Source organism: Cnephaeus nilssonii (assembly GCF_951640355.1).
Source record: "Cnephaeus nilssonii genome assembly, chromosome: X".
NCBI lineage: Eukaryota > Metazoa > Chordata > Mammalia > Chiroptera > Vespertilionidae > Cnephaeus > Cnephaeus nilssonii.
In genome coordinates this window covers 89,243,236-89,265,635 of record NC_137071.1, presented here as the reverse complement: position 1 = coordinate 89,265,635, position 22,400 = coordinate 89,243,236, and the positions used below count along the sequence as shown (strand labels likewise).

The following is a 22,400-nucleotide window of genomic DNA, read 5'->3' as shown; positions in this document are numbered from 1 at the left end:
GATTTCCCCTTCAATTTTGATTGATAGTCTTGCTGGATATAGTATTCTTGGATTCAGTCCTTTGCTTTGCAACACTTTGTATACCTCCTTCCATTCACTTCTAGCTTGTTGTGTTTCTGATGAGTAATCATTTGACAATCTGATGGGTGTTCCTTTGTAGGTAACTCTCTGTCTCTCTCTTGCCGCCTTTAGGATTCTCTCTTTATCATTTATATTTGCCATTGAAATTATGACATGTCTTGGTGTGGGTCTTTTGGGGTTGATCCTGCTTGGGACTCTCTTTACTTGCGTTACTTTTATCTTTCCCATATCCGGGAAGTTTTCTGTCATTATTTCTTCAAATAGATTTTCTAATCCCTGCTGCTCTTCTTGTCCTTCTGGCAGCCCTATTATACGCATGTTACTTCGTTTCATGTTGTCCCGAAGTTCCCTTAGGCTTTCCTCCTGCTTTTTAATTTTTTTCTCCAATTGCTGTTCAGCTTGAGCTTGTTTCTGTACCTGATCTTCTAACTCACTAATTCGGTCCTCTGCTTCTTGTAATCTACTGTTGAAACTTTCCATGGTGTTTTTGATTGTAGCTATATCACTTTTCATTTCTTCCTGATTCTTGCATAAGTTGTTGATTTTCTCATCCATCCGATGTATAAATTCCATGACCATTACTCTGAACTCTTTTTCGGTCATGTTGCAAGCTTCATTTTCACTAATTTCCTTTCTTGGCGACTCCACATTTTCTTTCCTCTGTGAGTTATTTCGTTTCCCCATTCTGGCTATTACCAGAAAGCTCAAGCTTCTGTTTGCGTGGACCTGGGCCGTGTGCTGTGGGGACTTCGCTCCACCCTAGTTTCACTGAAGTGCACTGACACTAGGACGTGTGGCTGTCTTTGGTTGGTGGGAACCAGACTTGCCCAGGATCAGTGTCCCCAGTGTTCCGTGTGGTCTCGTGTGCACATTTAGAATCAGGGGCCCTGTCTGCACCACACTGTTGGTATGTGCCGAGAATGAGATCCTTAGCATGTGCCAGGAGTCAGAGTTTCCCTGTGTCTGCACCAAGACTCGAGTGTCAAAGTCTCTGTTGCCTTGTGTGGTTTCTCGTTGAGAATCAGGGTCCCTGTGTGTGCACGCACCAACAATTGGGGTCGCTGGCTCTTAGTGTGAATGCGCTGTGAGTCAGGGATCCCAGGCAGCTGTGTCCGGCGTGCCAAATTCCCTGAAGTGGGGCTGCGTCCTGTGTGTGCTCTCTCTACTGAGCCAAACCGGCTAGAGCGCACATTCTTAAAAACCTGAAGGTGAGCCGGCTCAGTGCACTCTCCCAAAGTCCCAGAAGGGGGGCGGAGTCCGTCCTGCGCGCCAAATTCCCCAAAGGGAAGCCCCTCTTAAGAAGGGGGAGCTGTGACCCGCGAGCCAAATTCCCCGAAGGGGAGCCCTCTGTGCGCACTGACAGATTTCCCCGACGGGGAGCTGCTTCTGTCCCGTGCGTGAGCGCGCGCCAAATTCCCTAAGAGGGAGCGCGTCCCTGCGCAAAGCTCGGCAGCTTGGGCCAGGGGCGGATCTATCAGTTACTTTGGCGCTGTCTGTGCGAGCGCCCGTGAGCAGCTTGGGCGAGGGGCGCGTCTATCAGTTACTATGGCGCTTTCTGCACGCCTGTGGGCGCTCAGCAGCTTGGGGGAGGGGCGGGTCTATCAGTTACTATGGTGCTATCAGCGCCTGCGAGGAGGGGGATAGGCTCTTTGACTCACGGAAATCTGCCGGGAAGTCTGGATTCTTGTTGTTTGTCTGAAGCTGTGATAGCAGTTCTCTGTCCCCAGTGGCTGCAGGGTCCTGGTTTGTGTTAGAAGCCAGGATCCGAGTCTCAGGCAGCTCTGTTTCCCAAGATGGCGTGGTCTCTGCGTCCGCACCAACCGCCGAGAAGTGTCCGCTTTGTGCGCGGGGCTCCGCCGTCTAGGGCTACCCTGTTCGGGAGCCCCTTGGAAGACCTGCAGAATCTAACTGACCCTATCTCATACACACACACACACACCACACACGTCTACACTCTCCTCTATGGGTTCCTCACTCACACTCTCTCTCTCCCTACCTTCCTGCCGGTCGCCATCTTTTCGGTCACTGCCTTCTTTTCCGTAGATGCTTTGAGAATTATTTCTTTCTCATTAATTTTTTACAGTTTTAATACCAACTGCCTTGGAGAGGGTCTCTTTGGATTAAGGTAACTAGGTTTTCTGTTTGCTTCTTGGATTCGAGGATCTAGTTCTTTTCATAGATTTGGGAAGTTCTCATCCACTATTTGTTTGAATAGATTGTCCCCTGCTTCATTTCTTCTTCCTCTGCAATGCATATAATTATAATACTGCCTTTTTTCTGATGGATTCAGATAGTTCTAATAGAAGTCTTTCATTTTTCTTTATGCTCAGGTCTCTCTCTTCCTCCCTCTGCATCATTTCTGGATTCTTATCTTCAATATCATAATTCTTTCCACCATGTGGTAAGCTGTTTTCAATGCTCAGTAGTTTACTCTTAATCTCCTTAGTTGCATGCTTCATTTCCAGGATTTCTGATTGGTTCTTTTTAAAATTTCAATCTGTTTGGTAAAGTACTCATTTTGTTCATTGATTTGCTTTCTGAGTGCACTAAATCGTCTGTCTGCATTTTATCACATCTTGTTGAGTATTTTCAGAACTGTAATCTTGAAATCTCTGTCATTTTTATTACATATTTCCATGTGTTCCAGCATGCCTTCTGGAAATTTTTCATTTTCTTTCTCATCATCCTAATTACTGTGGTTACTCATAGTATTTGCTGTTCTTCTTTGCCTATGCATTTATCTCTGTCTATATATTATTTTTCCAGTAGATGGCATTGAATCACAAGATAATTTACCTCTCTGATCTCCCAGTCATGACCTCCATGGTTTCGGTAAGACAGTACATCCCCACTACTTGGGGGTGGGGTTTGTTTTGCCCTCACTGTAATGGCAACCCCTGACCTCCATGGGGTCCTCCCAAGGCCCGCTTCCTGGGGGTCAGTCACAGAAGGAAATAGCAATCTTACTGAAATAGCTATTGGTTTATAGATTATATGTCCCTGGACCTGACTCCTAGGGCAACAGGAGGTGAGTTTTGGGAGTCCAAGCCACAGCAGGGCTCTGTGGTTCTGTTTCTTTGTCTGAAACACCACCACCAGTGGCACATCAATGAGAGCCACATGGCAGAAACCTGTGCTCTGTTAAGCTTCTGCTGACTCAGACACTGTTTGCTCCCTTGCTGCTTGCCCTGCTTGGTTTCCCCCCTCTGCCTTCACACCCCCTCCTCCTACCACAGCTCTCTGTTCCTCCTGGCTAAAGGAAGTACTTGCTACTACCAGCTTTCTCCTCTTTCCAGGCTGAGCCAGGAGCTCCCAGCCTACAAGGCTGCATCTATGGGCCATCTGTGCTTTCCTGCCTTCTTGGCTCCCTGTTTATTCCTGGTTGCCCACATGTTTCAATGTGTGGGTCTCTCAGGCATGTGTCTGTGTTAAGCAGGGATTTCTTTGTTGAATTATAGTCGGTTAACTTGTTGAAATTTTTTTGGAAAAGCTAAGAGGTTCTCTCATGCCATCATTCCTCTGACGTCACTTCCTATTTATTTTTTCTAATCTGTTTAATTTGAGCTCTATAATGTTGTGGTTAAAAATATGAATTTTAGACTCAGACTGAAATAGACTGAAAATCTGGCAATCCCACTTAATATGGCATTGAACAAGATGTTTTACCCCTCTCAGACTCAGTTTTATCATATGTAAATTGTGTGCAATGATACCAAACTCAGATTTGTTGGGGGATCCAGTGATGTTTACAGAGCTCATAGCACAATATCTGGCACATGGTAATCTCTCAATAAATAGTAGCTTCTATAATTAACATCTCCCTTAATTTTACTATTTTTATTAATAATAGTGTTGTCATAATTACTGATTATTTATAGTAGTATGATTATAAACACATTTAAAACAATATTATAATAATTTTATAATTGATAGCAATAGTATTCTGGTCTTGAATACCTACATTAGAAGTCAGAAGTCCTGAGTTCTGTCACTTACTTGCTTTTTATCTTAGGTAATTATCTTAATTCCCCTGTGCCATCATTCTCTCCTATGAATATTCCCTATATTCTCCATCCCCCAGAATGGTGATGAGGCAGTGGCTGTATCCAAAGTCATCCAAACTTAGGGAAGGGGGAATAGTCAAAACCTTTGTGTTGACATGTTCAAGAGCATGGATATGTGAACCTCATGAACTAGACAAAATAGAGCATGGAAGGAAGTCCTAATGGGGTGAGCAAGCAGATAAGTCCTATTAACTATTAACTCCACCAGAAAGTTAGCCATGTGTACTGCAGCCTCTGGGGCCTCCTCTCATATCTTGCCTCCTTGAGTACTTTGCTAATATTTGCTACACAAATGAAAATCCAGACTGCAAGATATAGTACAGTTTAAACAGAGATACTCTAAAGGAGCACCTTTGAACAAATTAAGCAGAGTCGTCCTTTCAGGAATCAGCCACATAGCTAGTACATATTAATAATCTATCTGAATTTATAGCCTTATAAGCTCTGATAATGGACCCAAGGTTTAGTAACTCACCATAGCAAACAATGAGTAATTCATGGGAGAAACAAGTTACCTCATTTATGATTATCACCTTATGCAGTTGTCCACCCTTGAAACATTCACGGACTATACCAATGCATGGATAGAGAGAAAAAACACTGAAACATAAGTGTTTCTGTGCCATATCTCAGTAGAGACTTTTAGAGCTCTATCCTCCAGGTCTTAATTAGAACTATCATCTTGTAAAGTGTTCTTAGCTACTCAAAGCTGTTAGCATCCTCAATAAAGCATTTGGTTTACTTAATGAATGGACAAAGAGGTATGGCATTTTAGAAGAGATACAGGCCTGTCACCCAGTGCTTCTCTATCAAGACTCTTCTAGAAAGGTTTTTGTGACTGCCCTGCCTCACTTCCTTTGAGCACTTCTAAAAGTCTAATATGCTTCTTCAATAACAAGTCTGTTACAGCAAACCAGGAGTTGCATGAGAGTAGGGACTATGGATAATGTCTCTATTTTCTCAACCCTGAACACAATGGAGTAGTTCCCTAGTTCAACCATTGCCAACTGGTGGTCCGTGGACCACTGGTGGTCCATGAGGTCCAAAAGGTTAGTGAATGCTGTTTTTTAGGAGCAGCAGTTGCCAACCAGTGGTCCACAGACCACTGGTGGTCCATGAGGTCCAAAAGGTTGGCGACCACTGTGCCTAGTTCATGTGTAATGAATGGAACTGCTCTGCTCAGCCTACAGCCCATGGACTGCAGCACATTTGCTCCCATCATAGTGAATAATGTACTTTTAAAAATATATATATTTTATTGATTTTTTTACAGAGAGGAAGGGAGGGGGATAGAGAGTTAGAAACATCAATGAGAGAGAAACATTGATCAGCTGCCTCCTGCACACCCCCTACCGGGGATGTGCCCACAACCATGGTACTTGACCTTGACTGGAATTGAACCTGGGACTCTTCAGTCCACAGGCAGACACTCTATCCACTGAGCCAAACCAGTCAGGGCAATAATGTACTTTTTAATAGTGACAATAGGTTTTTATTATCCTATATAATAAAAGACTAATATGCAAATTGACCGAAAGGTGGAATGACCAGTCTCTATGATGCACACTGACCACCAGGGGGCAGACCTTCAATGTAGGAGCTGCCCCCTGGTGGTCAGTGTGCTCCCATAGGGGGAGCACCACTCAGCCAGAAGCCAGGCTCATGGCTGGCGAGTGCAGCAGTGGTGCCAGGAACCTTTCCCACCTCCATTGCAGCTCTAAGGAGCAGCAAACTGAGTGGTAAGGAGCAGTGAGCAGGCAGGCAGTAAGGAGCGAGGGGTCCCAGACTACGAGTGGGATGACTGACTGCCAGCTTAGGCCCGCTCCCCTCAGGAGCGGGCCTAAGCCATCATTCAGACATCCCCTAAGGGGTCTCGCCCCCCGAGTGCATGAATTTCATGCACCAGGCCTCTAGTCAATAATATAGTTCTTATTCTCTTCTTTTCCCCAGCATTAACTGTCTATTCTGTGTCTTGCAGAGTTAGGTCCTAGGGATACAAAAATTAAAATGTTTCAGACTACAGTATTCAAAATGAGCACACACTCTCCCCAATAGATAATTAGAATTAATCATAATTCATAAACCTGTTGAGCTCAGATACCACCACAGGAGAAAACATTTTTGTTAATTAATTGTCATCCAGGTTTAATCTATTTTACAAAGTGCATTACTAAATATGACTCAGTGCCCCATTCCTTTTCTACCACACTTTTCTCCAAAATCTTCTAACTCCCCAACTCTGCTGCTCTATGAAAAATTCACCTATCTTCTAACCCTTTTATCTGAATGCACATTCCTCTTTTGATCTTAACTGAAACCTGACTCTCTTATTGTATATACCATTCTGGTTCTCAAAAGCTGGTTGATCAATCAGAATCAAGATCTCCAGTGGTAGGGGTCCATATTTTCCTTGATCTCTATTATTTCTTAGTCCAATACACTATCATAGTCATGTGATAATCTGTGCTCCTGTGATATTTCTAATATCAGGTGATATCCCTGTCCACTCTTTTTTTCCTTTTTATTGACTTTATTGAGGTGACACTAGTTAGCAAAAGTATACAGGTTTTGGGTGCTCAATTCCACAACACATGACCTGAACACTGTATTGTGCATGCACCACCCAAAGTCAAGTCTTCTTCCATCACCATTTATCCCTATACTCTCTCTCATAAGCATCATCCTATCTAATGAAAGAGTAATATGCAAATTGACCATCACTCCAACACACAAGATGGCTGCCTCCATGTGGTCAAAGATGGCTGCCCCCATGTGGACACAAGATGGCTGCCACAAGATGGCCAGCAAGGGAGGGCAGTTGTGGGTGATCAGGCCAGCAAGGGAGGGCAGGTGGGAGGGACCAGGCCTGCAGGGGAGGGCAATTGGGGGGGACCAGGCTGGCAAGGGAGGGCAGTTAGGGGTTACGGGGCCAGCAGGGGAGGGCACTTAGGGGCAATTGGGCCAGCAGGGGAGCAGTTAGACATTGATCAGGCTGGCAGGGGAGTGGTTAGGGGGTGATCAGGCTGGCAGGCAGAAGCAGTTAGGGGCAATCAGGCAGGCAGGCAAGTGAGCGGTTGGGAGCCATCAGTCCTGGATTGTGAGAGGGATGTCCGACTGCCATTTAGGCCCGATTCCACCGGGATCGGGCCTAAAGGGGCAGTCAGACATCCCTTGAGGGGTCCCAGATTGGAGAGGGTGCAGGCTGTGCTGAGGGACACCCCCACCCCCCGTGCATGAATTTCATGCACCGGGCCTCTAGTCTATTGAATACTTACATTACTTCAAAGGTTCGTTTGAGACCATTTCATCCCCTCCTTGGTCCCAGGTAACAACCTCATTCCATTTTAATGCCCCGCTCTGCTTTCTTTCACTATGGATTAGACCCCCCCCACAAGATTTTCATATAAATATCATACAATATGTACTCATTTGTGTCTGCTTTCCTCCACTCAGAATAATATTATTTTCTTTTAAAATAAATTTTTATTGTCCAGCCAGCATGGCTCAGTGGTTGAACATAGACCTATGAATCAGGAGGTCATGGTTCAATTCTCAGTCAGGGCACATACCCAGGTTGTGGGCTCGATCCCCAATGCGAGCATGCAGGAGGCAGCCAATCAATGATTCTCTCTCATCTTTAATATTTCTATCTCTCCCTCTCCCTTCCTCTCTGAAATCAATATATTAAAAATATTTTTTTAGCCCTAACTGGTTTGGTTCAGTGGATAGAGCATAGGCCTGCAGACTGAAAGGTCCCAGGTTCAATTCCGGTCAAGGACATGTACCTTGGTTGTGGGCACATCCCCAGTAGGGGGTGTGCAGGAGGCAGCTGATTAATGTTTCTCTCTCATCAATGTTTCTAACTCTCTATCCCTCTCTCTTCCTCTCTAAAAAAAATCCATAAAATATATTTTAAAATATATTTAAATATATTTAAATATATTATTTAAATATATTATCAATAATATATATATTATTGATAAAAATGCATTTTAAAATATAGACATATCTTTATTAATAAAAATATATTAAAATATATTTTTACTGATACAACAGTATCAGGTCATGTGATTAACACTCCAGTTTTCAGTTCCTTATACTATATGAGTCCTTGAGTATTTCCTTTAATTTCTTATGAGCGCAGATATTTTTAAAAAAGGATGGTTCCTATGTTTTAGCTAGCTTTGCTAGGATTTTGTAAAGAAAGATTTTTCAGGGTATTTAATTTGTTATATTTTTAAAAATGGGCATCTTTAATCTACTCCTATATAGTTTCTGCTCCCTTCACTTCACTAGAACTGTTCTTTTCAAAATCACTAACAACCAATCATATCACCATACCCAATAGATAGTTTCTATCTGCATGTTACCTAAACACACAATAGAATTCACCCCAGATGATTATTCCCTGCTTCTTTAAACACTTTTCCTCTCTTGATTTCTATAATATCACACCCTTCTACTTTATTTTTCATACTTTATAGGTTACTGTTTCTTTCTCCATTGCTATCTCCTTCTCTACCTGATCTAAAATACTGCTTTTTCTCTGAAACATCATTTACTATTTAAGTACACTGTATAACTTCAGAATATTGGTAGTAAATATTGGCCATCTGTGTGGGTATGTAGCACACCCAAGTATATGACTCATAGCCACCATGCCATGGAGGCAGTTTAGTAGACTAAAATAGTTAATTAATATTTACCTCCTAAAAAATCTTATAGTGGAAAAAACCAGAAAATTTTATATGCTGTATTTCTCCCAGGGAAAAGTGCTAATTATATACAAGCCTTTCCCTAGACATCAGTAAATTCATATTGAAGAAAATATCTCTGATTTAGGTACTATTTAAAAACTCTACAAACTCTGTATAGCCTTTACTAAATACCAGATGATTCATACTTTCAAAAAGGCTAGAGGAGAAGGAGCAAAGTTACATGTACATACAAAAAATGGGTTATAAAAATGCTTTCAATCCACCTCTCTGTTTCAGTTTGGTTTCCCACCCTTCTCCTTCTGGAGCTCTGCTCATTAATTTTCTCTTTTTCACTAAACTCTCCAACCCTCCCCATCTCCTGGAACAAGCCTGACTGAGACAGTAAGCACTGCAGTAACCTTACTACTTCAACACTCTTCTTATTCCCACTTCTTTGTTAAGAGTTTAGTTGTCTGATATACCAGGATCTAATGACTCAGTTGCTAATGCTGGACTAAGGTGTTGCTCCCATTATCTCCAGTAATGGTTCTTCTACCTTCTCACACCTACTCTGAGTGCCCATCATAACACTTTGAAAATGCCCCCCCCTTTCATTCTCTATAAAACGACACTCACCAAAGACTGTGCGGGCAGGAACAGACTCTCTGTTGAGCCAGAAAGACACTTGTGACAGAATGACAGTCATAATGCATGGCAAGTAGGTCTGGATCACAAAGTAGCCAATTTTTCTCTTGAGGTGGAAGTGGGTTGTCATAACAACATATTCTCCTGGAAAGAAAGTAAAATTAGGTGGTATGTAACCGAACAAACATTGTTGGATTGAGGTGGGTTCCAATTCAGTTCACAAAGCTCCTTAACATCCTGGCACCTCCCAAATCCATGAAACCAGATCTCATGACGTAGTGAAATAAATAAAAAAATAATTAAGATCTTATTATGTGCCAAAAAACTTTTAGTGTTTTTGGAGTATTTACTTTGCACCCTTCCAACAACCCTGTAAGGAAGATACTAATTATTATCCCTTGTTGTTAAATTCAATAGTTAATTATCACTCTTATTGGATTTGTCTGAAGCATTTTATACAGTCGAGCCCTCCATCCTCCTGGAATGACTCTCTTCAAGGAATTTCTTGGCCATGGTGCTCTTTTGGTTTCCCTCCTACCTCATTACTTCTCCAGTCTCCTTTGACGATTCCTTTACATTTCTAAACACTTGAGGATGTCAGGACTTGTACTCTTTTCTGTCTCACTCACTGCCTTTGCTTTCTCAGTCTGTGTCTTTAAATAATACCTCAAACTCTGATAATCCCCAAGGTATATATTCTTAGTGGGCATCCTACTTGTTATAGGTTGAATTGTGTCTCCTGGAAAGATATGGTAAAGTCCTAACCCTAAGTACCTAATAATGTGACCTTCTTTAGAAATAGGGTTTTTGCAGATATAATTAGTTAAGATGAGGTCATACTGGAGTAGGATGGGCTGTAATTCACTATGGATAATCCTATATAATAAAGGGCTAACACGCTAATTAGACCGAACAGCAGAACTACTATCTGGATGACCTTCTGGACAAAGCCAGGGCTGTGAGGGCTGCCCAAGGCTGTGAAGGGCTGCGAGGGCCGAGCCCCTTGCATGAATTTCGTGCATTGGGCCTCTAGTACTCTTATAAAGAAAGAAACACACAGGGTGATGTTATAATGACATGTGATGGCAGAGGCAGAGATTGGAGTGATAAATCCACAAGCTAGGGAATGCCAAATATTGCAACCTTCAGAAACTAGGGGACAAAAGCACAGAACAGATTCTGCTTCAGAACCTCCAAAAGAAATAAACTCTACTGACACCTTGTTTCAGACTTTTAGCCTCCAAAACTGAGTGGTAATACATTTCAATTGTTTTAAGCCACCCAGTTGGTGGTACTTTCATACACAGACCTAGGGTTCCCTACACTACTCTGGACCTATGTATTCAATTACCTATTATACATCATCACTTGGGTGTGGGGAACGGGCTGTAAGCTGACACGGTCCTTGCACCTGTAGGGGCTAGCAAGGCTGGCACCTACCCACACAGATTTCCCAGGCCTGTTTGGATGGCAACTAATCAGTATAACGAGAGCAACCCCTGCCTACAGAGCTTTCCCAGGGTTTGTTTATATGACTGCTATCAGTAGGATAAGAGCTACTTTCATGGCTTACCAAGAAATATGTATCCAACTAGTGAGATTTATTGTAACAAGAGACCTGTTCTTCAACTTATCCCTCCAGTAGTGATTTTAGAGAAACAAAGAATGTTTTCCTTGTGAGTGATTCCCTGCTTAGTGTCTTATGTATAAAAAGCACTGTATTACTAATAAAAGTTGCCAGAGCTTCTCGAGAGTTCTGGACCTCCTGACCCCGCTGTTGTTTCTCTTGCTTTTATTTCTCTTATTCTTTCTATTTCTCAATTCCCACCTCCCTACCTCAGCCCAGTTCAATCGTCAGGCTGGACCTGACAATTGGCGCCTGAACAGGTCACTGAGGACTTGGGACACAGAAGGTGAGGAACTCCTCCGGAAAAAAGAGTGCACTCGTAAAGGTAAGGGAGGAGCATCTTTTTGATAATCGGGAGTAAAATGGGGCAGTTAGAATCTAGAGACAATGCCCTTTATGAGCAAATGTTAAAGTCTATGCTCAACAGTAAAGGAACTAAAGTTACTGACAAGCAAGTAGAAAATATTTAAAAATTCATTCAAGAAGTCTGCCCTTGGTTTCCTGAGGAAGGAACCGTTAACTTACAAACGTGGCAGAAAGTTGGAGAAAAATGCGCAATCATTATAAAGCCTTTGGGCCAAATAAGACCCCGATTGATGCATTTTCTTTATGGAGTTCAATACGGAACTGTTTAGATCCCAGGTATGATCATAATCAACCATCTCTTAAGCCAGGAAAAAAGGAGAAGCAGTGTACTGGCACAAAAAAGGGGTCTGAAAAAGACAGCATATTAAAAAAGAGTAATGTAAATTTTAAAGACAAATTAAATACTCAAGATGAGGAGGATCTTGAGGAAGCTACTGCTCTTTGTCATAATGATGATACAGGTGTTGTTCAGGCAAAAGAGGAGGAAGATTATTTCTCTGCTGGAACTGAAGAGGGTAGTGATATGGAAGATGTGTTAGAACAATTTTTAGAAGGATTAAAGCGTCTTGGCAAGAAAAAGAGAAGCCGTGGGGGCAGTCCCCGCCGCTCTCCGCTGCCCTGTGCAGCACCAGTTCCACTTTCCCCTCTCCAGATGGCTTTGCAGGAGGCACGAAAGGCTGGTGAAGACTTAGGCATTCACGCCTTCCCCGTTATGGAACGGGTGAACCCTAACACGGGACAGCGTGAGTGTACTTATGACCCACTTCCTTTTAAAACCCTGAAGGAGTTAAAAACAGCCTGTGCTCAGTATGGGCCTACTTCTCCTTATACTTTAACCATCTTGAAAACTATAGCCTCAGAGGCTCTCCCACCTAATGATTGGAGAGCTATTGCCAAGGCCTGTTTATCAGGAGGAGATTATCTCTTGTGGAAATCAGAATATGATGAAAAGGCTAAGGAGCAAGCTGCTCGTAATCGAGCTGCACAAGTTAATATTTCTTATGAAATGCTGGTAGGAGAAGGAGACTATGCTGATACCCATAATCAAATTCAATACCACCTGGAAGCTTATGGACAAATTAATGGGGCTGGGATCAGAGCCTGGAAAAAGCTTCCCACCTCTCAAAGATTATTCAAGGGCCAGATGAAAAGTATCAGGATTTTGTCTCTCGGCTGTTACAGGCTGTTAGCCAAGTAGTGGTGGATGGAGAGGCTGGCATGTTAATAGTCAAGCAGTTGGCGTATGAAAATGCTAATGGTGCCTGTCAAGCTGCATTGCGGCCCTATCAAAGAAAAGGGGATCTCTCAGATTATATCCGCATTTGTGCAGATATTGGTCCCTCGTATGTACAAGGAGTTGCCATCGCGGCCGCATTAAAGGGAACCACCATTGAAGGAATTCTTCAGCAACAGTTCAGCACAGGGAGAGGTCAGACATACAAGTGTTTCACTTGTGGAGGAGCAGGACACATGGCAAAGCAGTGTCCCTCCAATAAAGGAGTTAATAAAAGAAATGGCAGAGGTCTTAAACAACCTGGACTGTGCCCTAAATGTAAAAGAGGAAAACATTGGGCAAATGAGTGTAAATCTAAGACAAATAACCAGGGAATAACTCAGCAGCAGTCAGGAAACTCTCGAAGGGGGCCAGCCCAGCCCCGACAAATAATGGGGGCACTATCTGTTTACCCTCCTGTCCCTGTGCCGCCTCAAGGCCAGCTGGCTGCACAGCATCCAGCCTGCCCCCGGGAGCAAAACGGATACAGGAGTTATTCCGAGCAACCCCCGGAAGTGCCGGGTTGGACCTTGGACCTATAAATCGATATGTATTAACTCCAGAATTGGGACCACAGGCCATCCCCACAGGGGTATATGGACCTACTCCTAAAGGGATGTTTGGCCTTTTACTAGGTAGAAGCAGCTTAACTTTAAAAGGATTACAAGTTTTTCCAGGAGTAATTGATGCTGATTATGAAGGGGAAATTAAAATTATGGCCTCTGCCCCCAGAAATATTATCACTATCACCTCAGATATGAAAATTGCTCAATTGATTCTGCTCCCTCTGCCTAACACAGGCAATCTACTTTCCACAGAGTCTCGGGGGGCCAAGGCATTTGGCTCCTCGGACAAGGCATATTGGGTACAAGCTATTTCTCATAAAAGGCCTGAGAAAACTTTACTTATACAAGGAAAAAGATTTACAGGAATTTTAGATATAGGAGCAGATGTTTCTGTCATAAGCTTGGCCCACTGGCCTAAACAGTGGCCTTATAGAGAAGTTATAACACAGCTTCAAGGAATAGGACAGACCAACTCTCCTTTACAGAGCTCACAAATGTTAAAGTGGCAAGACAATGAAGGTCATTCTGGGTTATTTCGGCCATATGTCTTGCCAGAGATCCCTGTGAATTTATGGGGACGAGACATTCTGTCTGCTCTGAGTGCTGCCCTTGTTACTGCCCCAGCCCAGGGAAATTCGAATCTTGGCTAAATTAGGTATAAGTTATTACTTCAGAAAGCATAAAAGAAAGAAAAAATTTGAGATCTGTCTTTCTTTTAAGCATAAACAGAAATTTGGCCAGATCCGTTACTAATATTTCCCCTGAAGTAAGCAGGATATGGGGGAAGGAAGAGACACGTGACGATCCAATATGGATGCCCACTCTCCCAGTATACAAATTTAAAGTTTCCTTTCTTGCCATGAAAAAGCCTTAAAAATTTAGAAATGTGTCTGGAATTTCTGTACTGGTGGGGAGAGAACTTAGCTGTAAGACAGAATGCGCGCATAGTCTGATTTCAGACATTTAGATTGTCTTCAGCTGGAATCTCTCTGCAAAAGCTATAGAAAATTAAAAACCCAGAACTGGTTATTTTTCCTAAGAGAAATGGCGAAAAAGTCTTCTTAAAAGAAATTCAAGCTAATTCCAGCAACAAGATTCGCATTTCCATAATAAAGAGCTGTTTTAAAAATACTAATAAAGTGTGTTAAAAGGTTGACTTTTAAAGCCTTCAAGAATATAAGTAAATTTATCTCTGTCATAGAATTTATTCAAAATAAATGCTTTAAAATAATAAGAATTAGATTTGAATCTCAGAAATTATTAAAATATAAATAATATATTAATTATAAAGATCTAAGTAGCCCAGATAACTAACTATTAAAGCAGCTACTATAAGGCACACTAATTTACAAGAATTTTTTATTTAATTTTCAGCCTTTAAAATATTATTTAACAATAACAATTTCCATATTTTATTAGAAGCAATGTTCTCAGTATATTATCCACCTTCCTATACCAACTTTAGGGGTAAGTCCCCAAGGACTTAAACCTAATCATATCTAGCATAAGAATGTCACTCAATTGTAGAAAGAACCATTCATACTCTTACAATCATTTACTAAAAAACAAAAAAGGGGAAGAGGTTGTGTTTTATATCTTTCCAGAAGGAGCAATGCAGCCAATTCGGGTGCCAGAGAGTTACGTGTGTCACCGAAATGGACTCAGACAAGCTCCTGTGTCCCTTCACTCGAAAGGACTAAGTACAGCAAAGCAGAGGAAGAAGAAAAACTGAAAGCTACGCAAGGGACTGAGGTGCCAACATAGAGTCATCTGAAGAAGTTAACAACTGAAGTGCAGCAGATTATGGAAAAGCAAGAAGTTGAAGCTACTTCTTCAACCATGTTCCTGCTCATGCTAGCATCTATTAGCTGCCAGTCTTCTGCAAAGTTTTACGCAGGCAAACAAAAGACTCTAAGTAAATATACAACAGGAACACCAGCAGCAAAAGAGACTTTCTTTCATTTAGTAGCTAAAAATATTAATATGTCCATAGTTTTGATTTCTCTTATTGTTTTATTATTATTTAATAGCCATAGTTTTGCTCTTAACATTCAAGTTTTAAAAATGATAACATGTATATAATTTAATTTTGCATTGGCATTGTTTTAATATTAGAGCTTTGTTATTGATATTTAAATTTTACTTTTATTATTAGTAGCCTAAAAAACAGATATCAGTAGATTACATGGAGAGATTCAAGCTATTAATGATGCAGGTTCTGCTCTGTTGCCTCCTAGCGAAGTGGCACAGAATATTTTTGATAAAATTCTAAGCCTTATGTCTTCTCATGGATTGCAGTCATTCACCTGGTCTCTGTTAATTATTGTTATCCTTGCTCTCATTATTCTCTGTTTAATTCCAGTCTGCTTCCGAACCATCGGATCCAGCATCCGGTCCCTGCAAATAGGACTACATGAACTTCGCTTAAAAGACAGAGAAGGGAGATCTGTGGGGAACGGGCTGTAAGTTGATACGGTCCTTGCACCTGTAGGGGCTAGCAAGGCTGGCACCTACCCACACAGATTTCCCAGGCCTGTTTGGATGGCAACTAATCAGTATAACGAGAGCAACCCCTGCCTACAGAGCTTTCCCAGGGTTTGTTTATATGACTGCTATCAGTAGGATAAGAGCTACTTTCATGGCTTACCAAGAAATATGTATCCAACTAGTGAGATTTATTGTAACAAGAGACCTGTCCTTCAACTTATCCCTCCAGTAGTGATTTTAGAGAAACAAAGAATGTTTTCCTTGTGAGTGATTCCCTGCTTAGTGTCTTATGTATAAAAAGCACTGTATTACTAATAAAAGTTGCCAGAGCTTCTCGAGAGTTCTGGGCCTCCTGACCCCGCTGTTGTTTCTCTTGCTTTTATTTCTCTTATTCTTTCTATTTCTCAATTCCCACCTCCCTACCTCAGCCCGGTTCAATCGTCAGGCTGGACCTGACACTTGGGGATCTAACAGGTATCTTGACCTAAGATGTCCAAGTCATAGCTTTTACTCTCCCCATCTCTCACCCCCTTCAACTGGCTCTCCCAACAGATTTTTTCCCATTTCAGTAAATGGTAGCTCTCAGAAGCACAGGCCAAAATAAAATTCTTCAAAAAGTTAGCATCATCATTGACGTCTTTCTCTCTCTCCCTTGTATATATCTTCATGTACATACATGCATACACACGCAGATACCCAATCAATCAACAAACATTGGCAGTTCTTTCTCCAAAAACTATATATCCATAATTTGACAACTTCTCACCACCTCCACCACTACCACTCTGGTCTAAGCCACTAGAGTACTATAAAAGCTTTCAAACTGGTCTTGCTTCTGTTCTTGCCCTCTTCAATGCATTCTTTGTACAGTAGCCAAAATGATCATATTAAAACATAAGTCAGATTCGGTCTCTCTTTTGTTCAAGTCTACCATCTTTCAAAGAGTAAAGGCCAACTTCCCCTAAATGATCCCCAAAGATCCATCCAATCTGACTGTTCCACTATCTTTCTTGTCAGAGATTCTTATTTTTCATCTCTTTCTCTCCACCCACATTTGGTTTTGGCAGGTCTCCCAAATGAGGCAATTTCCCACTTTCTACCCTACCCACTCCCTTCTACCTAAGCCAAGGAAGCACCATCTGGTTACTCAAAGCTCAATATACAATACATATTGTGTGTGTATGCACAATCTACCTTGTTTATACAAACATGAAAAAATAAGGCTTATTTTTAATTTAGCAAATAATTCTCATACAAAATTATGGAATTTGTTCTTCATTATATCTTTGGAGTTTCTCTCTTTTCTTTCCCTCTGTTTATTTTCCAATCTTTTTATTTGTGTCTTTGTTCCCCACTCTCACCTTCTCTCTCTCCACCTCTTTCCTGTCTATGTCCATTTCTATTCCTTTTTCTCCCTGTCCTTCCCTTCACTCTTTTTCCACTGAGAAGGCATTGAGGATATATTTTTAATGACAATTGGACTTTGATTAGCATGGGCAATTTCCCCCCTTCCCCAGCTTAGGCTCGTACCCCTAAATTCCTGTCTATTGACCTATATCCTATAATCTACAAAATTTAATAAATAAAATATATAGTAAATATTATTCATAAATTAGATATATTCTCTGGATATGAAAGGCAAAGCAAGTGGACTTTGCAAAATCTTATCAAATTACCCATTTGCCTTAAATAACTGAATATATGTTATTCAATCCTTTCCTTCTATATCCTTCTTTCCTTCAATTTCTGTCTTTCTATCTTTCCAAAGAATCAAAGAGGGTGACTAAAATCAGCAAAATGGTGGAAAAGGAGATATAGGCTCTAGTACCCAATCACAAAAATATGGATTCACAACTATCCACAGACAAGAATGCCTTTTTGAAAATACCAGAACCTGGAAGTAAGGCTGAAGTTCCCTCTTAGAGCACAAAACAAAGCCACATTAAAAAGGTAAAAGAAGTGGTTTCATTTTGCTGCCTTCTTCCCTTCCCTCCCCCCACCAAGACATGCACTCAGTGCCGCGCCTAGGAGGTTCCTCTGGATCTAAGGTTTATCCAGTGGGGAAAGGAGAGCTCAAGGCAGATGGACGCTACCAGTATTCCAGGGCATTCCCCTGGAGGTTCACTTCTGTCTCGCTCCATGGGGCACACTGGGGGAATTGGCAGGGTTAAACCACTTGCTGTCAGCTAAGAACAAAGAAGGGGGCACGGGGGAACTTACAGCCATCAGTGCCAGATTGCAATCTCTTCTGATGAGAGTCCAGCAGTCTGCCTTGCCTGCTTAGAAATCCAACCTCTGAGAGAAGCCTGCAGCTCTGGCAACCAGATAAGTACAGTATAGGTGGAGGTCCCGCCCAACAACGGAGGTCTGGCCAATAGTAAAACTCCAGTACAGATTTCGAGCAATGGTGGTGGGCCAATCAAAAGTCCCACATTCTTTGGAGTCCTGATGTGCTCAAATGGTGACCCCTGGTGGTTAAAACTTGCCAGCTGCTCAGCCTAGGGTGGCGGTGCAGCTCCCCCCCCCCCCCCCCCCCCCGCAACACACACCCCACCCCATCCCCACCCTGACCCCCGCCAATCATGCCATTCCCGGGAATCAAAATGGTGAAGGGATTAAGCAAACGACAAAATAATAATAATAATATACAGGCAACAGTATGGTGATTACCAGAGGGAAAGGGGGTGGGATTGTAGAAGAGAGCAGAAGGGGGATAAAAAGTGATGGAAGGTGACTTGACTTGGGGTGATAAATACACAATACAATATACAGGTGAAATATTATAGAATTGTATACCTGAGATCTATATAATTTTACTAGCCAATGTTACCCCAATAAATTCAATGAAAATAAAAACCCCCGCTGGCCACGTGACGTCAGAGCAGCAGCTGTTCTATCCACTTCCTGCAACAGAGCGTGGAGAAGGCAGAGACCTAGTCCGCCAACACAATGACCTCTAAGAATCAAAACCTGCTGGCCACGTGGCCTACCACACGCCCACCACAGACAAGGCAATTATGCCAGACAAGCCGGTAGAGATGCCGCATGTGCGGCAATTTCTGGGAGTGTAGCCGGCGGAGGGGGGTGGCATTGGAATCAAAACCCGCTGACCACGTGGCTTAGAAGTGACAGCCCACCCCGTCCAGCCACAGAATGAACCCGGGAAAACATTACAAGCTGGCCACTCAGCCTAGACCAGCGTCTCTGCTGTAAGTATACACCACAACCCCTGGGAGTCAAACATCCTGGGAGTGGCAGCAACTCCTTTCTGAAGACAATTTCCTAGGGAACAAATATGCCCGGACATGCGGCGTGGAGCAGCAATACAGGGATTTGACTATCAAGGGTTGCCCTGTATGCGGCAAGCTCCACTGGCTTGTCTGACATGTTCCCCAGGGAATTGTCTTATCCGAGATCGGCAGGCGGCTTTGCTGACCCTAGGCCAGTGGGTTTTGATTCTCAGGGGTCATGGCGGGCTGGGTTGCAGCCAACCCTAAGTCGGAATCCACCTATATAAGCTCCTAATTCACTCACAGGGAGCACATACACAGCAGTAATGAAGTGAAACAGTAAAAAAAAAAAAAAAAAAAAAAAAAAGTTAAAAGAAGGATAATAATTCCTGACTTTTACTTGTGGTAAATAAATAATAAAAAACATAAAGCACATATGTACATATGTCAAAATGATGGACCTTTTTTTTTGTAAGTAAATGGGAGATGGCCACGTAACCAGGAAACGACATACGTGGAGTCTGAGGTAACCCGAGGACTCTCTGTACTGGGGATCTAATGTACAGCTGAGCAGTGCTCCCTCTGGGGGAGTGCACTGACCATCAGGGGGCAACTCCTGCATTGAGCGTCTGCCCCCTGGTGGTCAATATGTGTTATAGCGACCGGTATTATATACATGAAACTTTCTAAGAGTAGGTCTGAAGTGTTCTGATTATACTGTATATACACACAAAAGATAGTTTATTGGATTGTTCTAATAATTTCATAATGTATATTATATATCATCACAATGTAACCCTTAAATGTGTACAATTTTATTTTTCACTTATACTTTAATAAAATTGGGAGAGGGGAGCAGAGGCAAAAAGATTTCTCCTTAGTAAAAACTGAAGCGCCTTTCACTCAGTTGTGAAGATTTTCATTTCTGTCCTTGTACTGCGGACTATCTGAGTCCACTGTGGAATAGATAAAGGTCAATGGAAAGTTACTTTACCACATTTACAGGTTCATAACCTAGATACCTTCGGTGAAGAAAAATTACACGTAGATGTTTAGAAAGCTTAACAAGTAAATTCATTGCATCAATTAACTGAATAGGTTATGTTAAATACAACTATGATATTTTGTATCTCTTTGTATCCTCTTCTCTGCCAAAGTGGGAACTGAAGGTTTGATCAGATTAGATATTTCCAAGTTCCCTATTCTATTTCCACCCTTCTGTCTTAGCTTATTAAGCTTAAGTAACATCTGTGTTATGTGTGAAATACACAGAGTATAATATAAAATATACTAGAGGCCTGGTGCATGAAATTCGTGCACTGGGGGGTCCCTTAGCCCAGTCTGTGCCCTCTCGCAGTCTGGGACCCCTTGGGGGATGTCCACCTTCTGGCTTAGACCTGATCCCCAATGCCCCCAGGAATTGGGCCTACGCCAGCAGTCAGACATCCCTCTCACAGTCTGGGGCGCTTGCAGTCTGGGACCCCTCGCTCCTTACCCGCTGCTTGCAGTGGAGGTGGGAAAGGCTCCCGCCACTGCCGCTGTGCTTTCCAGCCATGAACCTGGCTTCTGGCTGAGCGGCGCTCCCGCTGTGGGAGCGCACTGACCACCAGAGGGCAGCTCCTGCATTGAGCGTCTGCCCCCTAGTGGTCAATGTGCATCATAGCGACTGGTTGTTCTGCTGTCTGGTCGAATTGCATATTAGAGTTTTATTAAATAGGATAATGGATGTGTATTCATGAATTATTATCTATGGATCAGAAATGCAGAACAGCTTAGCAAATTAATGCTTTATATAACTGCACATATTTTCATAAAGTGGAAAATTATATTCCTTTTCTTTTTTAAAAATATACTTTTATTGATTTCAGAGAGAAAGGGAGAGAGAGAGTAAGAGAGAGAAACATCAATTATGAGAGAGTATCATTGATAGGCTGCCTCTTACACAACCTCCACTAGGGATTGAGCCCACAACCCAGGCATATGCCCGACCAGGAATTGAACAGTGACCTCCTGGTTCAAATGTTATGCTCAACCACTGAGCCACACCAGCATGGTTACTTTCTCTTCTTGCTGGTATTGCTGCCTCTTTCTGTGTGCCTTATTGTGAAAGATTACTCTTTAAGTAGTTTGGGGAACTTTCCCTGCCATTGCACTATATCCTACTATGCTCCATCTGTGTTAAGTGCACAAATATTTGAGAATACAGTGTAAAACACATTCACAATTTAGCCAGTTCCTAAGGCTGTGAATGACACAAGGGGCTTCTTTAAGAGCTTGGCAAATTAATTCATACGAAATGAGTGGATATATTTTCTTAAATTCATGTTTGGTATTTTTCCAACTATCTATGTTCCTTGAACTTTATCTTGCCTCCTGTATTCTTGTAATCCTCATCTTTCAGAGTTCTTTTTGTGTCTCTTTCACTCTCATTTTCTGCTTTGTCTTTACTTAACCTTTGCTACATGTCTAAAGACCTAATATACTAGTATACAATGACCATAATATACTTATTCTAATGAATGGTCAAATTTCTAGGAAAGATGGAAAAATAAGATCATATACCCAAACCCTACTCTTAGAAAATTAATGCAAAATGTTTCCAAATGTGGGGAAATGGAATCAGTGTTGAAATAGGGAATGGTGTGAACAATTAGCCACAGATTTTGAGGACTTTTATTTATTTATTTAACACATGTTTAAATCTGCAGCAAAGAGCAGGAGCCCTCTGATTAGAATTACTTCATACCAAGGACTGACAGCATTCAGAGAGAAAGACACTCATACAAAATAGAACTTTCATAAATTATAGGTCTTTCCCTATAATCTACAGTTCAGCATCCTATTAATATGTTGTACCCCGTAAATATACATTGAGTAGCATATTCAGAATTCATAAAGGAATATCCATAATTTATAGTGATATAAAAACAATATACTTATGTGATGTAATAATATGTATGTGGTACCTAAATCAAAGGTTATCAAAGGGTGTACAGCAAAGTCTCCCTCTCATTGCTGCCCTAAACCACCTATCTCATTTCTCCCTACTTTAACTACAATTAACAGCTTCTTATATATATTTCTAGAAATAATATCCCTATACAAACATATATCCCTATATATCTTCAGTGTTCTGGGCTCTGCATTTTTTTCACTCAACAGTATATCCTGCAAATATTTGCAATGAACAGTAACATAAAGTACTTCATCATTATTTCTCACAGCTGCAGAGTATTGAATTGTGCGAATGTATTTTAATATACTAAATCACCTCTTTACTGATGTACTTTGTATCATGCTTTTAAACTAATTTGAGATGTAGTCTAATTATATATGTGATGACTCTATTTTCAATAAGGTCACA

At 41.8% G+C, this 22,400-nt stretch overlaps 1 protein-coding gene across 2 annotated transcripts in view; it reads right to left on the bottom strand.

Annotated features, from left to right (window-relative positions):
• The window catches only part of GABRA3 (gamma-aminobutyric acid type A receptor subunit alpha3), a gene marked incomplete at both ends in the record, with an annotated part of 224,130 nt that overhangs the window by 50,618 nt on the left and 151,112 nt on the right, over window positions 1-22,400 (bottom strand). For both annotated transcript variants that reach the window (XM_079765018.1, XM_079765017.1), the window contains one exon: window positions 9,479-9,631. In XM_079765018.1, coding sequence (XP_079621144.1) covers window positions 9,479-9,631 — 153 coding nt within the window. The remainder of the gene's footprint in view (window positions 1-9,478; window positions 9,632-22,400) is intronic.